The sequence below is a fragment of the Adiantum capillus-veneris genome, chromosome 5, assembly GCF_014529385.1.
Source record: "Adiantum capillus-veneris isolate H3 chromosome 5, ASM1452938v2, whole genome shotgun sequence".
In the NCBI taxonomy this organism is placed as follows: domain Eukaryota; kingdom Viridiplantae; phylum Streptophyta; class Polypodiopsida; order Polypodiales; family Pteridaceae; genus Adiantum; species Adiantum capillus-veneris.
In genome coordinates, this window is record NC_140935.1 from 160,470,725 (window position 1) to 160,492,209 (window position 21,485).

The 21,485-nt window shown below is 43.8% G+C and overlaps 1 protein-coding gene across 1 annotated transcript; it reads right to left on the reverse strand.

The window, feature by feature from the left end:
• Positions 1-15,259: 15,259 nt before the first annotated feature.
• On the reverse strand, positions 15,260-16,108 carry LOC147458434 (uncharacterized). The gene is made up of 3 exons (XM_086511849.1): positions 15,900-16,108; positions 15,684-15,690; positions 15,260-15,572 (listed from the first exon to the last, which is right to left on the reverse strand). Exons 1-3 carry the CDS (start codon positions 16,101-16,103, stop codon positions 15,283-15,285), a joined length of 501 nt encoding a protein of 166 aa, XP_086367975.1. The 5' UTR covers positions 16,104-16,108; the 3' UTR covers positions 15,260-15,282.
• Positions 16,109-21,485: the final 5,377 nt, after the last annotated feature.

The window sequence follows — 21,485 nt, forward strand, 5'->3', positions numbered from 1 at the left end:
GAGAGAGAGAGAGAGAGAGAGAGAGAGAGAGGGGGGGGGGGGACTTTGAAAGCTTTCGACCAGTGCATATAGTGAGATGAAAAGAAGCGGGCCTTTTCTTGAATACCAACACCTAAGAGGTTGTGAGAGGTAATTGAGAGCAATGCAGAGTGCACAATACACACAGTTGTTGGGATAGTGAACGTTAAAAAAAAACGTTGAGGTTGCATTTGTTGACGCGTGCCTCCTTCACATTAGGAGAAAGTTGGACTCACTTTTGGGCCCTGTAAGAAGTGCTACGTCAGCTTAGAGAGAGAAAATGAAAATGTTAACTTGTGCATTTTATGTGATACTTTTTTGCGCAACAAAAAGCCAAAATGACATTCTTTGGTAGGTAGTCGCCGTCTTTATCATTCTTATCCTTCGTTCTCTTGTCAGGAATCCAACTAACCGTATGACTAATGATTTGAAATGCCAACTTACAAGCGTTCCCTCCAGAAACATAAGCCACACGAACTCTATCAACTCTAAACTTGAGAATATGGCTTTTCCTCCCAAAACCTGAGATATTTCTCCCTCTTCTTCTCTATCAACTCTAGGAATGGAGAACGCATCTTTTCCTGATGAAAACATTAATTTGAACTTACAATCCTCGGCCCCTTTATCTTTAACACTTACCCAAAGAAAGAACACACATCATCTTCATGTTAATGTATTGCAAGAGTACGCACCGTTGCAGAAACGTAGGAGGGAGTCTTTCTTATCTCAACGGGAGAAAGAACTTAGAAGGACAAACAAGGAACATCATGTGGATTTGTGGACCGATGGGTCTATTTATCCAAAGGATCCTATGACAAATGCGCCACCTCCCTTTGCTAATATCACTAACCTCCTACATTTCACAGGCGATGGCAAGGATGGGCTATTGGGATACACCGAACATTTGAAAATGAGAGGATTGAATGCGTAAAGGCAAAGAAACTTCCTGGCAATGGAGAACATGCAGCTGAAGAAACTTAATGAAGCATTCTCTCAAAAGATTTCATCAAACAAAGAGACAATCCAAGGCCTTGAGAAGAAGATCACAAGTTTGCGAGAGAAAGACACCGTGCTTGGTAGTCGGAAAAGAAAACGAGATCTATGCAACCTTGAGAACATGAAGGTTGGTAGTGGTGGCCTGAAAAAACGAATACGAGCTTTAAGGTAACTCGAAGTTTGTTTCTTCAATGTGCTTCATTAAGAAGTGGATACACTTACTTTCCTATACATGATCATAATGCATTGTGCTTTTTTGGTACGTCTTTACTGCATCCAAACTCGAACGGTGCAGGCTTGAATGCCGGAGGGCATTACAGCCGTCTAGTTTCAAAAGAAGTAGTTGAAGAGATGATAACTCAGAAAAAATTTCGTAAGTTGAAAGGGAGGCTACTTACCTCCTTCATGAACGAGAATCAGCTGGAACCAATGGAAGTGCAAGCAATACTTGATGAGAGTGGCATCTCGCAGATGGGATACATGGCACTCTTCAAAGCATTAGCTAAAAAATCTCAAAATAAACTACAGAGAGGATCATTGCTGCCAAAGCCATCATATGTAAAGGCTGCTCGTCGGCACGTAAATGATGAGGTGTTTGAGAAACTTGGGTCACCATTCCATATTGAAGCAACGTTCTTAGGCAAGGGCGGCAGAGAGGTACAGTTTAACGAGCACAACAACCTCTTCGTTGATCTTGAAGCATTGCAAAGGTATGCAGTTCACTTCTTTGACATCAGTCGAGACGAGTGCGGTGGGGTTCTCAAGTTTGTTTTGAAGCTCGACGAGTGCGAGGTCCTGAAGAACAAGAAGTTGGAGAGAGTCACCATTACCCTCATGAACAGAGCTCTGGATCCATCAATAACGAAAGAGGATCCACGATACTTCAACGTGCAATCAGAAAACAACATTCTATCTCTAGGATCATTTCAGGTATACTTCGGTCAATCTCTGATAACAAAAATATTGATTATTTGGTTGTTGATTTTGTGTTTTCATTTTTCACTGCAGGTTGATAAGAAAAATTTTGAAATCCTCGATTGGGTTTTTAGTCAAACCCAAATTCCTTCTATCATCAGTGAACAAAGAAACGGAGCCGTTCTTTCAGTGGAAGGATTTGGCGACTACACAGTGGAATGGCACATGGCAGGTGACTTAAAGACTCTTAAGTGTATGTACAACATAACACACGGAGCAGCTGTGGCAAATCCATGCTTATATTGCATGGCTGATGCACAATCACTTGAGAGTGTGCAATGGATTAGAGCTCCCAACAGACATCTTCAAGATAAAACTTTTAAACCAGTGCTTGATATTCCTCTGAGTAGAGTTCACCTCTGTACACTTCATGCACTCTGTCGAATAATTGAAAAGGTGGTTCATTTGTACATATGTTTTGCATGGACATTAAAGCCAGAGAGTGAGTCGAAAAGAGTGATCAAAGCATTAGAGGGAGTGCTCTCAGACATTGGTTTGCATGGAGGCAATGTCAAAATCGAAGAGGACCCTAAGATGTCTCAAAGTCGGTACAAGGTACCAAGGAAAGCATCGATAGGCGGAGTGAAGGCAAGAAGGTTTCTTAGGTTTAGCCTCAAAGATTCAGATAGAGAAGAAAGGAGAATCATGTTCAACAAATGGAAACAATTACATAAAGTGGTTAAAGACAATGCTGGTGGTGGGGCAATCCAGAATCACAAAGCGAACGTGTGGAAATCACTAGATAAAATTTTCCACTACCTTGAGCAACATTCTTGGGACCAAAGTAAGCTCACATCCTTTCAAGCAGCCTTGCTGGATTGGAAAAAGGCTTACCTTACAGGGTGGGGTGGGCAACATATCACACATTACATGGTAGGTTGGTATTCTACGTATACAAAACAAAATTTTAAATTGTACTCAACTGACCATTTTGTTTTATTTCAATGCAGCACATATTGTTCAACCATGGTCCATATTTTGCCAAGACATACGACTCACTATCAATATGGTCCACACAAGGCATGGAAAAAACCCACTACATGGCAAGAACAGGTTATTTTAAGCACACTCGGCATGGGGGAGGAAAAGAAAAGGCCAATAGCCTATTAGAGTTGCACCAATGGACTTATAGACGACTAATTCATAGAGCAAGGCAGAAGGAACTTCTTAAGAGTTCAGAAATTACACGGTCTTTACAACACATCCACAAAGAGAAGAAACAGATGGCTTGGGGAGCATCAAATGCGGCCGAGCGCCATGCAAGGTGGCGCCAGTCACGAGTCAGGAGCGGGAGAAGATGGACCTGAGCCCGTCGTTTTTATCCTCTTCGATGCACCTCCTTCCTCCTCACTTTGTACCTCTTCGATGTGCAAGCTCTGTAGACGAGCTCGTTCCTCTGTTGATGGCAGCATCCCTATGGGCATCATGCGTCTTCTTTCCCTCAGAAACAGCCGCTTATTGTATGGATCTAAGCTTTCCGGGTCTTCAACCCCTGCAACCAGAGCCTGAGCTGTGTAGGACATGAAATATGGGGCTCTGAGTGCCTGGCACCCATACCCAATGCCAAATACACGTAGAGCAAACATTTGTTTTTCAATCAGAATTACTCTTTCTGCGTTTAGTGGGAGGGGGTGCCCACCACACAATCTTGTAATAGCTTTCATTGCAAACAGAGGGAACTTTGCATTGTCATCGGAATATTCCTTGTGGTATATTATGATCTACATAATAATTGCAATCAATTTATTAGCCGTAAGTGTGATGAGTACAATTGTCAAGTACTTGAATTGTTTCTACAAACCTTTTTGTGGTTGAAACGCCCGATGTAGTGAGACAACGCTGCATCCTTGCCTTGGACTCCAGTGACAAGCCCTTGGCGTGAGCCTCCCGCTCTTCTAAGGAAACTATCGTCATACACTAGCACCTGACAACAAAAAAAAATGTTCATGATATTTTATCACTCGGCCATCTCTAATACTATATGAATGCTCGACAAAAGTTACCATCTGATTCTCGTCCATTTCCAGCATCGACCTCCCCCATAAGTGAATAGACTGACTATTCATTACATGATCTTCTGGTGCCACGTGTCTACCCATGTTTTCCAAGCCGAGTTGTTTTGTTGTCAATTCAAACTGCTCATCTGTTGGCAAATCGGCCTCTCCTGACTTCGCCTCATTGAACGTATCTTTAATCAGTTGCGACCCTGAAGTGAACTGTGAGTCACATACATCTGTGTCATCAATAAGATATTGGTCCACTGCATCATCGTCCACAAACCCCATGTTTGCCTCACAAAAAATTGCAATTGCTGCTAGGCAGTAGTCCTCCCGTATATTGAGCTCATGCATGATATCTGTGAGCAGAATATAGTGGGTGTCGCCTGCCATAGCAAAGCTGGGAGCACAATTGAGAGGCAAAGTCGCTTCCATACTTGGGCTTTCTTGCTTGCACCCTATTGCTGCATCCGCAAGAGAAATAAGAGTTAAGCCCGCATCAAAGGTTTCCTTTAGTACCTCTTCCCGCTCTTCTTCTGGATTGAATTGCACCTCCACATCCTCTACCTCTTCCTTCGGCGCCAATGGACAACTACCGAAAGTTGTTGACTGCGAAGTCTCTGACTCGCCATCCGTCTGCAAGTATAAGTAACAGACAAACCCATGGTAGAATTCCAATAACCGACATTTTTTTAAGTGCTTCATACACCTGTCTTGTACAAGCAGTGCATTGGAGGGACACTTTTCAAGACAGCGATTCAGTCTCCTTGAAGCACTCTTGTCAGGGTCAAGGTCGGCAGGGTGCACATATCTCATGCCATCAACTGTCATGGAATTGTCACAAGTGACTGCCTCATACTGTTGCAAATGGTTTTGTAGGTACTCAAAGGAGCAATCTATAATCCTCTGTATAGAAAACTCTGCATTGAACATTCCTGATAGTTCTGGTGCACGGTGATGAGCTCGGGCGTTATATAAGAATGTGAATAGTTTTTCTTCACATGTATCCTCACTCACGTCTGTCTCCAGGACTATGATCCCCATGACTGAAAGAAAAAGAAAGACAAAACTATTTGGTGTCATAACAAAGCGAATGTTGGGCCTCGAGTACCCCTCAATGTCCTATTTTGCCTGGTTCGACCCCGTGCGCTCATAAGAGGTGACATTAGTTGAGTCAGAACCAAGCGAGTAGGGTCCCCAAGAATTTCCGAAGGACCCTCTTCGCTTGGTTCTGTCCCGTGTGCTAAATTCATAAGAGTTGACGTTAGTTGAGTCAGAACCAAGCGAGTAGGGCTCCCAAGAATTTCCGAAGAACTCTATTCGCTTGGTTATGTCCCGTGCGCTAATGTCATAAGTGGTGACGTTAGTTGAGTCAGTACCAAGCGAGTAGGGCCCCCAAGAATCTCCGAAGGGTCTCCTATTCGCTTGGTTCTGTCTTGTGGCATTCGGAACAGGTGGATAAGAACAGAGCATATTATGTTTTTTTTTTACCATAAGCGCGAGTGAATAAATTAGAAGAGCAAAAAATAATTTACAAGAGGGGTCGCTACACACGACTGCTGCATGACAGTGATAGATTTATAGTTCACATAAGGAGTAATTATTCCAACCATGAATGCGATACGGTCACCACATACGGAGTAATTATTCCAACCATGCATGCGTTTTTACCCTAACGCAGTGGCTTCGGTGCGCACACAGTTAACAACACACAAGAAGGGGAGAGGCAGGGAGAAAGAACCTGTCTCTGCAATATCCAATGGCGCCGAGTTGGATGGTGATGTCGCAGGCCACCGACAACAAGAACCAGTAGGGGGGCGATGGCAATGGCGACGCGGCAGCAAAGGACTCGACCCAGTGGAGGTCACTCAACGCAGGATCATGAGATCTGGGCAAGGGGAAGAGCGCAAAAAATGCAAAGGCGATCGGCGTCTGACTCTAAACACAGGATCACGAGAGCTGGCCAAGGGGAAAGGCGCAGAAAAGGCAAAGGCGATGGCGAATGCAAGGGCGATTGGCGTCTGACTCTAAACGCAGGATCACGAGAGCTGGCCAAGGGGAAGGGCGCAGAAAAGGCAAAGGCACGAGAGCTGGCCAGGCAAAAGGTGCGAGATGGAGATGGAGATGGCGATTGCAAGGGCGATTGGCGTCTATCCCTTAACGGTCACTCAAAAAGGCACGTGGGCTGTGCTCTCAAGGACAACCAGTATTAAATGGTCTCAGATTCCCATGCAGTACGATTTACCAACCGCAATCTTGCGCATAAGTGAAGTTGTCACCCTCCCCGAGGTAAGCATTCTAAGTTGAGGCATTACCCCCGCCAAACATCTCAAGTTTCAACTATTCTGCCTCTTTTCGCGTCCTCTACTGCGCATCATTCTAATTAACTCTACCCCCATCGATGCTACGCGGTAAGCAAACTCCATCACGTCTTACTCTCACGCATCCTCCTTCTCTTACTCTTGTTCTGCAGTGCTTCAGTGACGCGGAACTCTACACACAGTGAAGAGGTATGCTACTTACTACCCTTCTACGCACTTGTATTTTGTGTAGTTGGTCATTACCAAGCGAATAAGGTAAGGTCACTTAGTCCAAAGAGCCCTATTCGCTTGGTACTGACCAAAAGAAAAGTTAAGTGATGTCTGCTAGTACAGAGGTCAATACTAAGCGAATAAGGGGAAGGTAACCCCTGCTTGTTGCGGATTTAGGGTTTTCCTTGCCAAATACGCCTTTTGATTTCGGTCCCGTGCGCTTTAATTTGCTATAGTTGGTCAGTACCAAGCGAATAGGTAAGGTCACTTAGTCCAAAGTGCCCTATTCGCTTGGTCCTGACCAAAAGGAAAGTTAAGTGATGTCTGCTAGTACAGAGGTCAATACTAAGTAAATAAGGGGAAGGTAACCCCTGCTTGTTGCGGATTTAGGGTTTTCCTTGCCAAAAACGCCTTTTGATTTAGGTCCCTTGCCCTTTAATTTGCTGTAGTTGGTCAGTACCAAGCGAATAAGGTAAGGTCACTTGGTCCGATGTGCCCTATTCGCTTGGTACTGACCAAAAGAAGGGTTAAGTGATGTCTGCTAGTACAGAGGTCAATACTAAGCAAATAAGGGGAAGGTAACCCCTGCTTGTTGCGGATTTAGGGCTTTCTTTTGCAAAATACGCCTTTTGATTTTATAAGAAAGAAACAAAATTACAACTGAACACCGGGTTTGAGTTAGAAAACACTTCAGACTTTACAAAGAGTGGCCTATTAATTTCCGTGGGGTTTAAGGTTTAGGGGTTTAGGGGTTTAGGGTTCACAGCCAGCTTATCTCTTTGCAAAGCATGTTTGCAAAGTTAATGGCCTCCTCATATTTACTGGCTAGCTCAAGCACTTCATCCTTCATTTCATGAAGCCAATTAATGATTGCCTCCATAGAGCCATTCTTGGCGAGCAATCGCTGCATGTCTTCAGGCCTTCTTGCTTCCAGAGAGTTTTTAAGGATTGAGACCCTCTCCCTGACGATCAGCATTTGCTGCAGCTTCAGGCTAGCATCCTGCACAGAGCATTTAGCAAGTAAGCTCTTCAAACTAGGAGCTTGGAAATTGGGAGCAGAAAGCAAAGAATTACCAGCAACTTACCTCGAGAATAGACTCCCGTGTTGACAGCAGCCACTCCCGAGCTGTGTCGGTCGAGAACACTAAAGGTAACATTGGGGGAGGGCCAAGGGGGGACCTCATGAGGAGGGCCCGGATGCGGTGTTGCTGGCGCTGCGGGAGTATACCTTGGAAAGGCATCGCCACTATTCTAAGCTTCTTTTAGTTGTTCTGCGAAACCCTAAGGGAGGTTCTGAAACAACTGCTTCTTAAATAGACTTTCAGACAAGCCTAAAAAGCAGAGCCCGGGCATGAGGTTTTATGAGAGGGTGGTACTGCCATGAGGTTTCATGAGAGGTGGACGTGGGAGAGAGAATCAATGGTATCATCCCCCCGATATTAGGGGAGGTGATCGGAGGGAACGACATGACAATTAGAACCGCATCGATTTAAGATCTCCTTCACATTGCTATTTTGTATAAGCGGATGCAAACCTGTTCGCTTGCTTGTACACTTTTCTGAGGTCACCACCCAGCGAATAAGGTATTTTTTTGCAAGGGCTGCAAACCTGTTCGCCTGGTAGTGATCTCAGAAAATGTAAGTGATATCTGCTATTACCATTTTTGAAGTCACTACCGAGCGAATAAGGCAAGACAAACTCTTTCCTATGCACCTATTCGCTCGATAGTGACCACAGAACATATAAGTCATGTCTACCATTACTATTTTCTGAGGTCACTACCGAGCGAATAAGGCAAGGCAACTCTTTCCTATCCATCTTTTCTCTTGGTACTGACCTTTCCTTAAATCTAAAGTCCCTTGTGCTGACAAATGAATTGTCTTTTGGTGTTATTGTATTTGTAGAGATGCCTCGTGTTAAGGCCTGCGCTAGGAGGGCAACATGTGAATCTTTGAATTCTCAAGCAAGAAGACGCCGATATGAGGCGCACAGAGGTGTACTGCAAGAGCTGCGCAGGATAGAACGACACGTTCAACCTGCTATTCCACGTCTCCCTTTCCAGCGAGTAGTGCAGGAGATTTGCGAGCAATGGAGAGTCGGCATGCGATGGGCCAGCAGTGCACTCCTCTGCCTTCAATAAATTGTTGAGGACTACCTCGTGGAATTCTTCAGCGATGGATATATCCTGGCTAACCATGCACACCGGGTCACTATCATGCTGTAGAATTTTTATACTCTTCGTAGGCTTCGTTTCCGCTACGATGGGCTGCTTCAGCCAGTACCAATCCGGGATAGTAGAACCATGGATATTCTCAACATTCCCCCTCTCCATCCTCGTGCAAGACAGACAGAACCGTCTAGGGCTGAAACAAACAGCAGAAGGACCCGATCACGGGTCGAGAGAAATGACACAGATGGGCAGGCTGAGATAGCCGCAGAGGGCCAAGAGCAAGCCAGAGTGGACCCCGAGGCAGTCATGGAAGAAACAGAGACAGTTATCGAGGATCCAACTAGACACCAAAATGAGCAAGTCATGGAGGATCCGCAACCCACCGTGGATGATGAGGGACAATAGCAGGTCAGGGTGGAGCCTGAGGCATCTATGGAGCAACCAATATTGAAGGAAAATGATCCGGAGCCTGAGGCAGCCAGGGAGCCAGCTCAAGAAAGGGAAGCGCAAGGCTCTGCATCAGAAGGGCCATCCAACGTATCGGATGAGTCAATTATTTTAGAGCAAATCAACGAGGAGAATGAAGAGGAGTTGAGAATTTTGTTGAGCTCAGCGCCTCTGCATGCGCACATACAGCTGCCTGCAAGGTCAGAGGAGGCCTGCATTACCAACCTCGATAGAGTAGACTTCATGTGCATGTGCAATTTCATCGACTCGCTCGCAACAAATGAGGTCGTCAATGTTGCTTTGTGGTAATTCTCATTCTCTTTAATTCTTATGCTCATTAAATGGGTCTCTACCGAGACATGAGTCAATACCAAGCGAGACAGTGGGTAATGAAATTGAATTTCGGTACTACTCGCTCAGTATTGACCCATGTCTCTGTGGCCGGTGCCAAGTTTTTCTTTATAATGGTTCACTACCTTAAAGACATGGGTCAATACCAAGCGTGTCAGTTGTTTATGGAATTGGAATCCGTCGCTGACTCGCTCGGTATTGAACCATGTCTTTAAGGTTGTCGTCAAGTTCTTCCTTTTAGCCAAGACAATGGTCAATACCAAGCGAATCAGTGGCGTATGGAATTCGATAGCTGTCCCACTCGCTCAGTATTGACTCACTTGGTGTTCAAGTCTAATTTTTGCCTTTTGTTCATGTTAGCCACGCTGTCTCGCTTCTGCTCCCTGAGGTTCAAGAGAAAGTATACGTAATAGATCCGCTGATATCGCCTTATCAGCAGAACAACTCAGTTTCCTTTTTGAGTTTGATGAACTGGTTTAGCAGAGTCAACTTTGATCTAGCGCGCTTTCTGGTCACTGCGTACAATCAATCGTGAGTATTTTCTTGCCTTGTAAAAAACATCTTGCATTGCGAATCTCTCCTCATCTTTGATGGTGTCTTTGTAGTGATCATTGGAGTCTGATGTTATTTGACATGGAAGCTAAGATCGTTTACTACGCAAACTCCGGGCAAAGCAGGGCGTATCACGGTCGTGTAAAAACGTAAGGTCCATTTGGGTACATTTGGAAAGCAGTGTAGTGTCTCTTTGGAATGTGTTGCTGACTCAAGTGGTTATGTATGTAGTGCCACGAAAAAACTTGTATGTTGTGTAGAGCATCTTTTGTTAGAACATGATCTAGGAAATGTAGTCAAGCACGAACGGGTAACCGTGCCCACGCAGACTGATGACTATAGCTGTGGCTGGCGAACCCGTTTAAATTCCGTGTTGCTCATCAGTCAAATTATGGATATACCGAACGTAAGTAATCTGCTATTTTATTGTTTGCAGCAACGTATGTATGAAGCAACAAATGTCTGTATCACGCTTCTACAGGAACTTCGATTACATAACTACACCAACAACGATGTGCGACATTTTTCTGTAATGGCCATCCAGCATATTATAATCTCGGTAAACAGACGCACAAGAGAGGAAGCGGCGAGAGCTGACGAGTTCGAAGAGGCTCGCATTAACGAAATGACCCAACGCCACAATCAGACTCAAGAAGAAGTTCGAAATATGCAAGAAGCAATACACCAATATTATGCGGACGCCGCAGAAGTAGAGGAATGGGTTGCACGTCGACGGCAAGAGCAAGAACAGCGGGAAGCTTTACATGTGCAAGAAGCATGGGAAGCCATGGAAGAGGCCCATGATTTCGAGCGACGCGAAAGGATGCCCGAGACCAGCGTCCCCAGAGGCAGAGGTAGCAGCAACCGGAGCAGAGGGCAAGGGACGAGAGGCACAAACCGGGGGAGAGGACAGTAGCTGGGAAAGGGAGCAAATTACTCTTGACACATACAACACAATATGTAAAGTTTTGAAACATTGAAAATGTACATTTTTCAAACATTGTTTGACCGCCAAAAAATATCTCTACATTAGTCATTTTGAAGAGTACATCATGGTTTGCATGGCATCAAAGCTCTTTGCGTGCACAAAGTATGTGACCTAGCTTCTTGTGGAAGCAATTAAGTGAAGTGTATTTGTTATGGACTCCTTGCACAATGTTGTTTTCTCCTTGCGCCTTGGAATCTGAAAAGAAGAAAAAGTTAGATTCAGTCATAGTGTATTAAAGACAATCAAAATTTATCGATTTAGTAAGCACCTTTCTATTGTTGAGACTGAATGCATACAATTCCGGCAAAAGTGGAAGTTCTTCACATGTAAGATCTATCCTGGGCTGTGCCAGAGTTGTCCTTGACATTGTCTCCATCACAGTAAGTAGGCTGTCTCGAAAGTAGAGCTCCATTGATAAAGGTTTGTTCTCGAGGCTGTTCTTTGTATCTTGGTCTAGTGGAATAAGCTGCCCACTAAGAAGATGATATCTAATATAGTAAAACGATACTAAGAAATTTTGAGAGCTTATAATGAACTTGAAAATTATGGACTTCTTTTGCAAAATACAGATTTTGTTCTGTGATTGTTTCCTATCCCAGTTATCATCTAAAAAGTCCAAACAGCTCTCAGACTTGCAAATGAACATTGTTGCGGTAGTTCTTATTTGCTCATAGAAGAAAAAATCTGCAAACACTTCAAGAGGCATAAATAGTGCGAGCCGAACTATTTTTGTGGCAATTGAATACTTGAGGGACTTTTGTATATCCTGAAACAACTTATTCCTGAAGCTTTCACTAGTTTGCAAAGTAGGCAGGGACCAATCCTTGCTGTCAAAGGATGGAAGTGACAAAGGAGCTACACGACCCCAACCAATGGAAGTTCTCGGTTCCACATATGACATATCATAAAAGAAAATTCCATTATCTGCAAGTTCCTTGTGTTGTCTTCCTCGGTACATTTGCTCACCAATAAATGCATGGAAAGCATCAAAAATCCCAACTAAACTCTCAACTGGTTGCCAATCTATCCTATTCGATGGATAAATATCTAAAACATACCAAAGATGATATCCACCACTTAATATGCGAATATAATCATGCACTAAGCGAGATGCTGAAATAACTTACAGTTGGGTCGATGCCTTGGAAAACTTGGAGGAGATGTTTGCAACCTTAAGTCTGCATGCTGGAAAGCATGTTGTATGAGGACCTCTTTCACCCGCTTGCTTTGTGCACACACTTTAAACTCTTTAACTTGACCCTTGAAAGCCTCCACGAAATCATTGCGTCGCCTCCTCTTCCTCCTCCTAGTTTGCAGTAGAACCCAACTTCCGATAGTTATACGAGATGGAATCCATGCTTGATCGTCTGTAGTATAACTGTTAAAAATGCTAACAGAGTCAATGGTAGTGCTAGGCCTTCGAGAAGTAGACATGGTTTGCAGTAAAATGAATACACAGAAAGGTTAGCACAAATATAAAAAAGGGAAGAAGTTTTGAGAGGGAAGTAGAGTACTCAAAGTCATATTTGGGCGGGAACAAAGTACTAGATAGAGTCTTCAATGAAAGTTCTGAAATTCTTCGGTACATAGTTAGTACGACTTACGACATTTATGCCTTGAAAGCGTGAAATTGTGCAATTTGATGAGCGAAAATAAAATTTCCTCCATTTTTTAAAAAAAAGAGCTTGACTCCAAAATGTCGATTTTCAACGTAACGTTAGCCCGTTCCTCATTGGTCGAGCGCCACTCTCTCTCTAGAACTGAAAGGCCCAAAAGTGAGTCCAACTTTCTCCTAATGTTCCTTTTGTGGTAGCAACACCTATCCCTTCTCTCTCTCTCTCTCTCTCTCTCTCTCTCTCTCATCAAGCGACCAAAGTTCAGAGGTTGGGTTTTCTTCCTTTATCCTTGCCTGCATGGGGTGTGACTCGGCCCTTATTTTGAGCTTTGGGGCTCACATCAATGCACACTCTCTCTCTCTCTCTGTCTCTCTCTCTCTCTCTCTCTCTCTCTCTCTCTCTCTCTCTCTCTCTCTCTACATGGACACACAACCAATGATTTCATGGACATTGACGATGCTCTTCAGCGCATCGATGCAACAATGCCCAATGCCGTGCATCCTTGGGCATTGATGATGATGATGATAATGATTTTAGTTTTTCACTTTATACACAGCTGTTGGGATAAAAAAAGATAGCGACCGTTGAAAAAACAGTGGAGGTCGCATTTGTTGATGCAGCAGTCCTTCACTCCTTTTGTAGTAGCAACACCTATCCCTTCTCTCTCTCTCTCTCTCTCTCTCTCTCTCTCTCTCTCTCTCTCTCTCTCTCTCTCTCTCTCTCTCGTCCTCGTTGTCTCGTCGAGCGATCAAAGTTCGGAGGTTGTGTTTTCTTCCCTTATCCCTGTCTGCATCGGGTGTGACTCAACCCTTATTTTGAGCTTTGGGTTCACATCAGTGCACCCTCTCTCTCTCTCTCTCTCTCTCTCTCTCTCTCTCTCTCTCTCTCTCTCTCTCTCTCTCTCTCTCCAGAGCGCTCATGACTATTCTAGCATGACATGGGAGACATGTTCTTTTAAAGCAACCCACTATCACGAATATTAGTATGTATCATTTTGCCTTGGTACAAATCCTTCTTCTTCGCATGCATCTGCCTCATTGTCATGTTGTGCCTTGGACGCCAAGCTATAGACGTCTAATCGCAGATTTCCCCCTCTGTCAGAGAGAGAGAGAGAGAGAGAGAGAGAGAGAGAGAGAGAGAGAGAGAGAAGCTTAATATCGTGCAGTTCCAATTTCCAAAATGCTGGTTGAGGACAAGGGGAAAAGGAGAAATTTTGCCCCAAAATAGAGAAAAAAAGTGTGAAAATCCAAAACAATAACCCGATTTTCTAAAATTTCCCCTTGACAAAATCAAGGAAAGGAATTTTGTATGTGTGGAAAAATGATTTTTCCCGAACACAGGGAGTAGGTGCTTCAACGTCCTCTCTCTCTCTCTCTCTCTCTCTTTGTTTGGGAAAAGTGTGTCACCTAAGCCTTGAACAATTGAATTGAACAATCAAAACACCGGTTGAAGGGAGGGGGGACAAGGAGAAAGTCTGCTTGGAAAATTCAAAAAAATGGAGTTAAATTGTGAAAAATTCTCTTTCAAACTACCCCAAAGCAAACGTCTGATTGGTTTTTTCTTGAGAAAATTACCAAAATACCCTTGTAATTTGTAGAATTTCCCAGAAAACTTTCCCAAACTTCAAAAATCACCAAAATACCCTTGTATTTATTTTTCTTATCTTTAATCCTTTTTTATTGACATTAATTAAGATCCGATTTTGAGTGCGTAGCATGTAATAGTCACAAATTACCTCGCTAATAAGGGCAAATATTGCGTCTAAAAATAATGAAGCAATTCATCTCCGGAGCCTACTTAACATACTCAAATTCTAGGTTTAGCATCTTGTATTGATAGACAACCAAGTCTTCTTAAGAAAAGCTACAAAATTTATGTCTTTCGAGAAATTTAATCCCAAGACCATGGGTATTGGGAATTTTGGAAAAATTGTAGAGCATTTTGCGAATTTGTGACAAAATATATTGGGGGTGTTTTGGGAATTTTGAAAATTTGAAGGGGTATTTTGGAAATTTCCAAGAACCCTACGGGTCGCTGAAGAGAGAGGCTCGCTCGCCATCATCCGTGCTCAGCAAACAGTTGCAGATTGCAACTCGCGGAGACCATCGACGTTTGTCTCTGAGAGAGAGAGAGAGAGAGAGAGAGAGAGAAAGAGAGAATGCTGCCAGTGGATCATCTTCTGTGATCTGCGCATGAGAGAGAGAGAGAGAGAGAGAATCATGCCCACTGTCGGCCAGTGCTTTGATGGATAAATGCTTTCAAGAGGGTTCATCAGAAGGAGGTGGCCTTGCTCTGGGAGCGCTTTCCCTTGTTTGCACACACAATTTCAAAAGGAGTAGCTGAGGCATGAGAGTAAGTGTGTAAATGTATGTCTGCATGCACGTGCGCGCCAAAAGCTGTGATCCGAGAGGAAGCACTTGCGCTCGCAAAGGGGAGCCCTAGCTTGAGCCCTCAGAGCAAGCTTATTAGCCCCCCCGACTGGGATACATAGGTGAGATTGCCATTACCATAAGTCACAAATTCTCACCCCCATCTCCATAGTAAAGGTCACCCTCTCGGGTCTGCACACTGCCTGACTGCGAGAATGGAACATGGAGTAGGATTGCATTCGACCTCTGGATCTTGTGGTAGAACCCTATATTCATGTCATGCATATTGGTGCTTGCAACTCATCTGCATCGCTAAGGTGGCCACTTGCCTTGTGTGTGCCAGGTAGCCCAAGCCCCTTCATCATCATGGAAAAAGATTTGTGAGGAGGTTCACCAACATCGGCACCTGCTGGGTTCATTCCTAGCATAATTGGGCCGACGCCTCTTGTCGGAGTGCCGCCATAGCTAGGGTATTCATCAATGGATCTCCACTCTTCAATCGAGTAGTAATTGTGATCGAGGTAGGCATGGTTGAAGAAGCCCACTTCTGCCATGCTATTTTCTGTTGTACATGAATGGCTAGCTGAGTTTATGGAATTAGCAGTGCAAGAGGGAATAAAATAGATAGAGAGAGAGAGAGAGAGAGAGAGAGAGAGAGAGAGAGAGAACCCACCTAGTTGCTAGAACCTTCTAAATATTGCATCGATAGAACCTTGTTGAATGTTGATTCTTTTGCTCTAGAATTTAAGACTGTTGCACTTATGTTGGTTGCACTTATGTTGGTTGCTCTTGCAACTGTGAGTAGTTTACGCACTGGCCGTTGTGCATCAAGACACATGGTCTACCCATGGGCACACACTCTCTACATGATGTTCCCATCAACACTCACTGTTTCTTTCGTCGTGTCATTACATGCCATGCCAAGCCCAGTCCTGAATTCCTCTTGTTGAGGCTGTAGAGTTGTCCAGTGGAGATGCCATCCGAGCATATGCTGCATCTCTGCTCTTGATAATGCAAGGTTGTACTGATGCGAGGTTGCTTCCTCACCCCCGTCTTTCTCTCTCTCTCTCTCTCTCTCTCTCTCTCCATCCATAAAGTATCGTCAATGCTTCGTACCTGCCACACCTCTCTCTCTCTCTCTCTCTCTCTCTCTCTCTCTCTCCCCACATGCTTGGCCATTTAATACTTCATACCTGCTACTCTCTCTCTCTCTCTCTCTCCATCCACATGCTTGGCCATTAAGTGGCTTTGTACCCGCTAGACTCTCTCTCTCTCTCTCTCCATCCACATGCTTGGCCATTAAGTGGCTTTGTACCCGCTAGACTCTCTCTCTCTCTCTCTCTCTCTCTCTCTCTCTCTCGGGCATTCCAAATTAATCATCCTCAATGGCTTGAGAAGAAATGTGGGAGGGATTTAGGGTGAAGCTACCGATGAAGGATTTTTTGCCACGTGTCAGCCTAAATCTCTCTTCCCTTTATAATAGTATAGATAGATACCAAGGTAGGGGGTACTGGCTACAGTAAATTCAATAAAAAATGGGAATTTGAATTGATGCGACAACGCGGTAGTCAGAAAGAGGTCGTGCAAGCAAGGCGATGGGTAGAGAAGTGTTGGATGTGCAGGAAGATGAGCACAGGATGTGCAGGGACGGAGGGCGTTGGGCAGTTGAGGAGGAGGTCGCATAGAGGTAGACTTGCAAGTTTTTTTTACGGCATGGGTTGCCACCTTGGAACAACTCCAACTTGCTTGGTTACAGGAAAATAATAGCAAGTGAAAGAGTCACGATGGCTTTCAAAAACAATAAGAAAGTGATAAAATTGTTTAAACTAATATCAGTGTTTGGGAAAGGATTGCATCAGCTTAGTCTTGAGCCAATTGAAAACCGAGACTAGCTAACTGCAAACCATGGTAAACAAAAGAAAAATGGATGAAATATGTAAGAAAGTCGTCCAAACATTTTGCAAATCTCAAAAATTTTGCTAGTATTTCCGGTTTTTCTTTGCAAGGAGGAAACTCGATCAGTAGCTGCTTAATAAAAGAGACTTTCTTGAATGTTAACACTAATTGGAATCAAGCTATAAAATGCAAAAAATGTAAAACCATGTGAAGTTGTGAAATGAAAGGTGAAATAAAAAGAACTAATTAATATATGTGTGTATAGAATTTATTGGAAATATGCAAGAATGCAAAAAAAGTAAAGACATGATGTGAAATGAAAGGTAAGTCTCCATCATGCATTGAAACTATGAAAGTCCCTCTAACCCACCCCAACACTAAACTAACCCAGCCCAACACTAAGGGTTGCTTTTAGAAACCCAAAAATCTTTTCTTTTTGGACTACATAAGGCCTTTATTTTAATAAAGGGTTGCATTTTGGGTGCAACTGTGGACCATTGGATAAAGTTCGCTAATTAGTATCACATGGCAATAAGCTTTCTTCTTTACTATTTCTTGTAGACTCGTTTGAGAGGGTGTTGACATTTGTGTACCTCTCTCTTTAAAGAGGGCCATTGAGTATTTATTGGATGTCGTACAAATACTATTTTTACCTTTTTTTTCCAATTTGTTACCATGTTTATTTGTTTTTTAAAACTACATTATGATAACAAATGCTTTAAAACATTATTATCACTTTGTTGTTTTCTCTCTCTTAAAAAAGCTTCTAATTCTTAAATTCCTCTCAATAGCCTTGTGCAAACCATAGTGAACGAAATCACCTGGTTATTTTTTTCCTCCGTGTGGATCTTTTTTCCATGTGAACAATTGATATTTTCTTTAGGTTTTAGTTGTCAATACGATCCTTTCAATTCGTAGCCTTTTCCTTTTTTTTAATAGCAAAACTCACAATTGTGAGTGGATTATATTTATCAACCCAAATAATTACAAGGTCTGTCATGCTCGTGTTGAGCCGTGACGTCATCTAGGGATCATAATTACATCGACTATCAGGGCAGCCATCCCACCCAACTCGCCCCCTTATCCAAGATACATAGGGTCCCTTATCATGTTCTTTTGAGATCTTTTAATTACCGATAGCCAAGATTTCCCCCCGTCCTAGGCATGCCCTCTGTTGTCAACAAAGCACAAGTAGTCCTAGACCAATCCTCAGAGTGTTGCTTGCATCCGAGCGTCCATATTAGCACTTTGCTTTCTTGTATAATTTCTGCGAAGCTTGCCACCTCAAGACCTCCTTCAAACACACGGCGGTTCCTTGTCTGCCATACATTATGTAAGAAGACGTACCTGACGATTTGAGTGCTGATGAGGATGGCAGGACCACCTGAATTCTTCCCTCCAAGGAAAAGATCAGTCTTGTAAAAACCAATTTTCCATGTTCTTTGGACCCACTTACATATTTTCCCTGCGAGGACTTTGATAGTTGGGCAATTATGAAGAGGTGAGCCTTCAGGTGAGCCAGATCTTCACTAGCCAACCTCCATCCCAAGCATCGATCTAACCCAATCCCCCTTTCTTGAATCTTCACCCCCGTCGGTAGAGCACCCCAAATTACCTTCCACAAAATTACCTTCATGTGTTGTGGAACCTTTGGCTTCCAGATGTTCTCTATTACTCGCTCCCACCTTTCCTCCGGCCATTGTTTTTTCCATATCTTGTTAAGGGGGCTAGACCAATTCTTCTTATGCATCATTGTCTGGTAAATGTCTTTAGGATGAGGTTTCCAGAAGAGACTGCTTCCGGGCCATCTCTAGGCATTCCAATCAAACTCCGAATCACAAATAGGCTTTACTATATTGTCAAGCTCTTTCCTCACTTTGTGGACTAGCAAGACCTCCAAGCTATTCAGTTGGTACTCTGTAACTAGAAGGTCAATGGTTTTCCAACTCTTGTTGTCACTGTCCCAGAAGTGCCCCAGTCGATTCAGACCCTTATTATTCCTAGTTACATGACTTGGTTTCCTTTATATTTCAAATGTATCATAATACCAAATGATTAGACCTTTCTTTTCTGTGACAATTGAAATCTTCTTTAGGTTTTAGTATATCTAGATTCCCTTCGAATCTGTCAGATTCCCTTCGAATCTGTCAATTCAAAAACAAAACCTTGCTTTCTTCTTCTGCACCCCAGCGTCCCTCGCCGCCATATCTACCTTCCTCTCTCTTCGCCTACCTCTCTGCGCATTCGGCCTCACATACTGCATATCATACACCTTCTCCCTCATGGCCTTCGGACTCGACCTTCTCGAGCAGCTTGGCACGAAGTGAAGCTCTCTACCCACTCAAACCCACCCTCATGATGGCCCCCTTGCAAACCTCTAGCAGTGAGAGGCTCTGTCCGTGCACGCCTGAGAGAGAGAGAGAGAGAGAGAGAGAGAGAGACACTGCGCAGTCCGAACCTCTAGTAGCGCACGCCTGAGAGACGTCAGTTGCTAGTCCTCTTGCCCTGTCTACACCCTGCTGAGCCCCGCCCTCGCGTCAGTTTGCGCGCTTCTCACCTCTGCGCCTCCATGTGTCGTCCAATTTTTGCAAGCATACAAAATTCCTTTCCCTGAATTAGTGAGGACTAAATTTTAAACAATGAAGCAATCCATCTCCAAAGCCTACTTAACCAACCTAAATTCTAGTTTTAGCATTTAATCCACAAGCAGGGGCATTTTGGGAATTCATGAGAAAACAATGGAAATTTTTGAAATTTGAGGGGTATTTTGGGAATTTTTACGAATCGGAGGGATGTTTTGTTAATTTTTCCTTTATAAAATCAACCTTTATTTTCGGGTTTCCACACTATTTTTCTCATTTTCCCCTTGCGATTGAGCGGCGCTTTGGAAATTGAAAACAACACGATATTAAGCTGACACATTTTTCCCGAGCACTACCGCCCTCGAAAAAAATTACCGCTTCTCCTTTGAACCCAAAGAAAATCTCTCTCTTTTCGTCTCTCTATTGCGTCAACACGCCATATCCATATGACAAACCCTTTCCACTTACTTTATCTTTCATCCAAACTTTTAGAGAAGCATCTTCGTTGATTCTTATGGAAAGAAATCAAAAAAAGATTGTTGGGACATACCTTGAATGTTTTAGATTGCCATTCATTTCACTGCCTTAGATAGTTACATGACTTGGTTTTCCTTTTGTATAAAAGGTTTCAAACTACCAAATGATTGGACCTTTCTTTCCATGTGACAAATCAAATCTTCTTGAGGTTTTAGTTTATCAGTTCGGTCCTTTCATGTTTTGCACATGATTTGATTTCCCTCTTATTTTGAATGTTTTAGAGTACCGATCAAAACCTTCACATCTATACAATTATAATGGGGGAAGGGATTTCGGCCCCTCCCTCCGGGCACGTGTCAATAGCTCCTATATTCGGTTGGCTTAATGTAGTGTTCACTGCTCACTCCCCAGCCTTGCGCATTGTTTCAGTTACTTGCCGGTTGCTGCTCCTACGAGTCCTCGAAGTTGGGAAGAGCAATGAATGCCACCCATACCAACATTTTCTGCTCCTGCATGCACTCTTCGTCGTCGTTTACATTCAAATTTATTTTGCACACGCAATGCTTCAAGTAGAGAGAGAGAGAGAGAGAGAGAGAGAGAGAGAGAGAGAGAGAGAGAGATACCGCAGGCTCTAAAGGTGGCAGGCTTGCCGTGCAGGTGGGAGGAGGATGGGTGGGTGGGCGCGGCACAGGAAACCTGAGAATGGAGATAGCCATGATGAAGAAGGTTAAGAGGCATGGGTTGATGCGAGTCCAGCTACTGCACCGCCGCTTTAGAGGCCATGTGACTACAGCAGACTGCTACGGGTGCGCAGTAATGCAAGGGAGTTGTTCGCTGCTGCGGCTTCACTATCTTGCAAACAATTGGGTTGTTGTTGGTGCACATTACTGCAACCAGGCCTCGGAGAGAGAGGTAATGAAATCGTTGTGCTTGCACATAGGCCGGTACTACAAGCACACACACACACACACACACACACAGAGAGAGAGAGAGAGAGAGAGAGAGAGAGAGAGAGAGAGAGAGAGAGAGAGAGATCCGAAAAGCATGCATGTGTGTGTTTGTGTGTGTGTGTGTGTGTGTGTGTGTGTGTGTGAGAGAGAGAGAGAGAGAGAGAGAGAGAGTCCTTGCATGCTGCAGTTTTCAGCACTAAAACACAAGGGAGCGTTGTTGAACCAGTGTAAAGCATACGTGCGTGCGTGTGTGTGTGAGAGAGAGAGAGAGAGAGAGAGAGAGCTCTCCGTCTACAAGGGATAGCGTTTTCCCATTCTGCATGCTCACCTTGCTCTTAGCTTTGCAAAAGCTCGCGAAATGAGAGTGATGACAAGAGAATCGAACTCTAGCTTGGGATTCTTGACATTTTGCTTGCTAAACCTGATCTATTACATAGTAGATTCCAGCATGCAATAACCACTTCTCAAAAGGTGGAGCTGGAAATATTCTTAGCATCAAGCTTAGTGGAAGTATAGCTCAACACATGACTAAAAGATGCAAATGTTTTTACTACCTTGCCAGGTCCAACA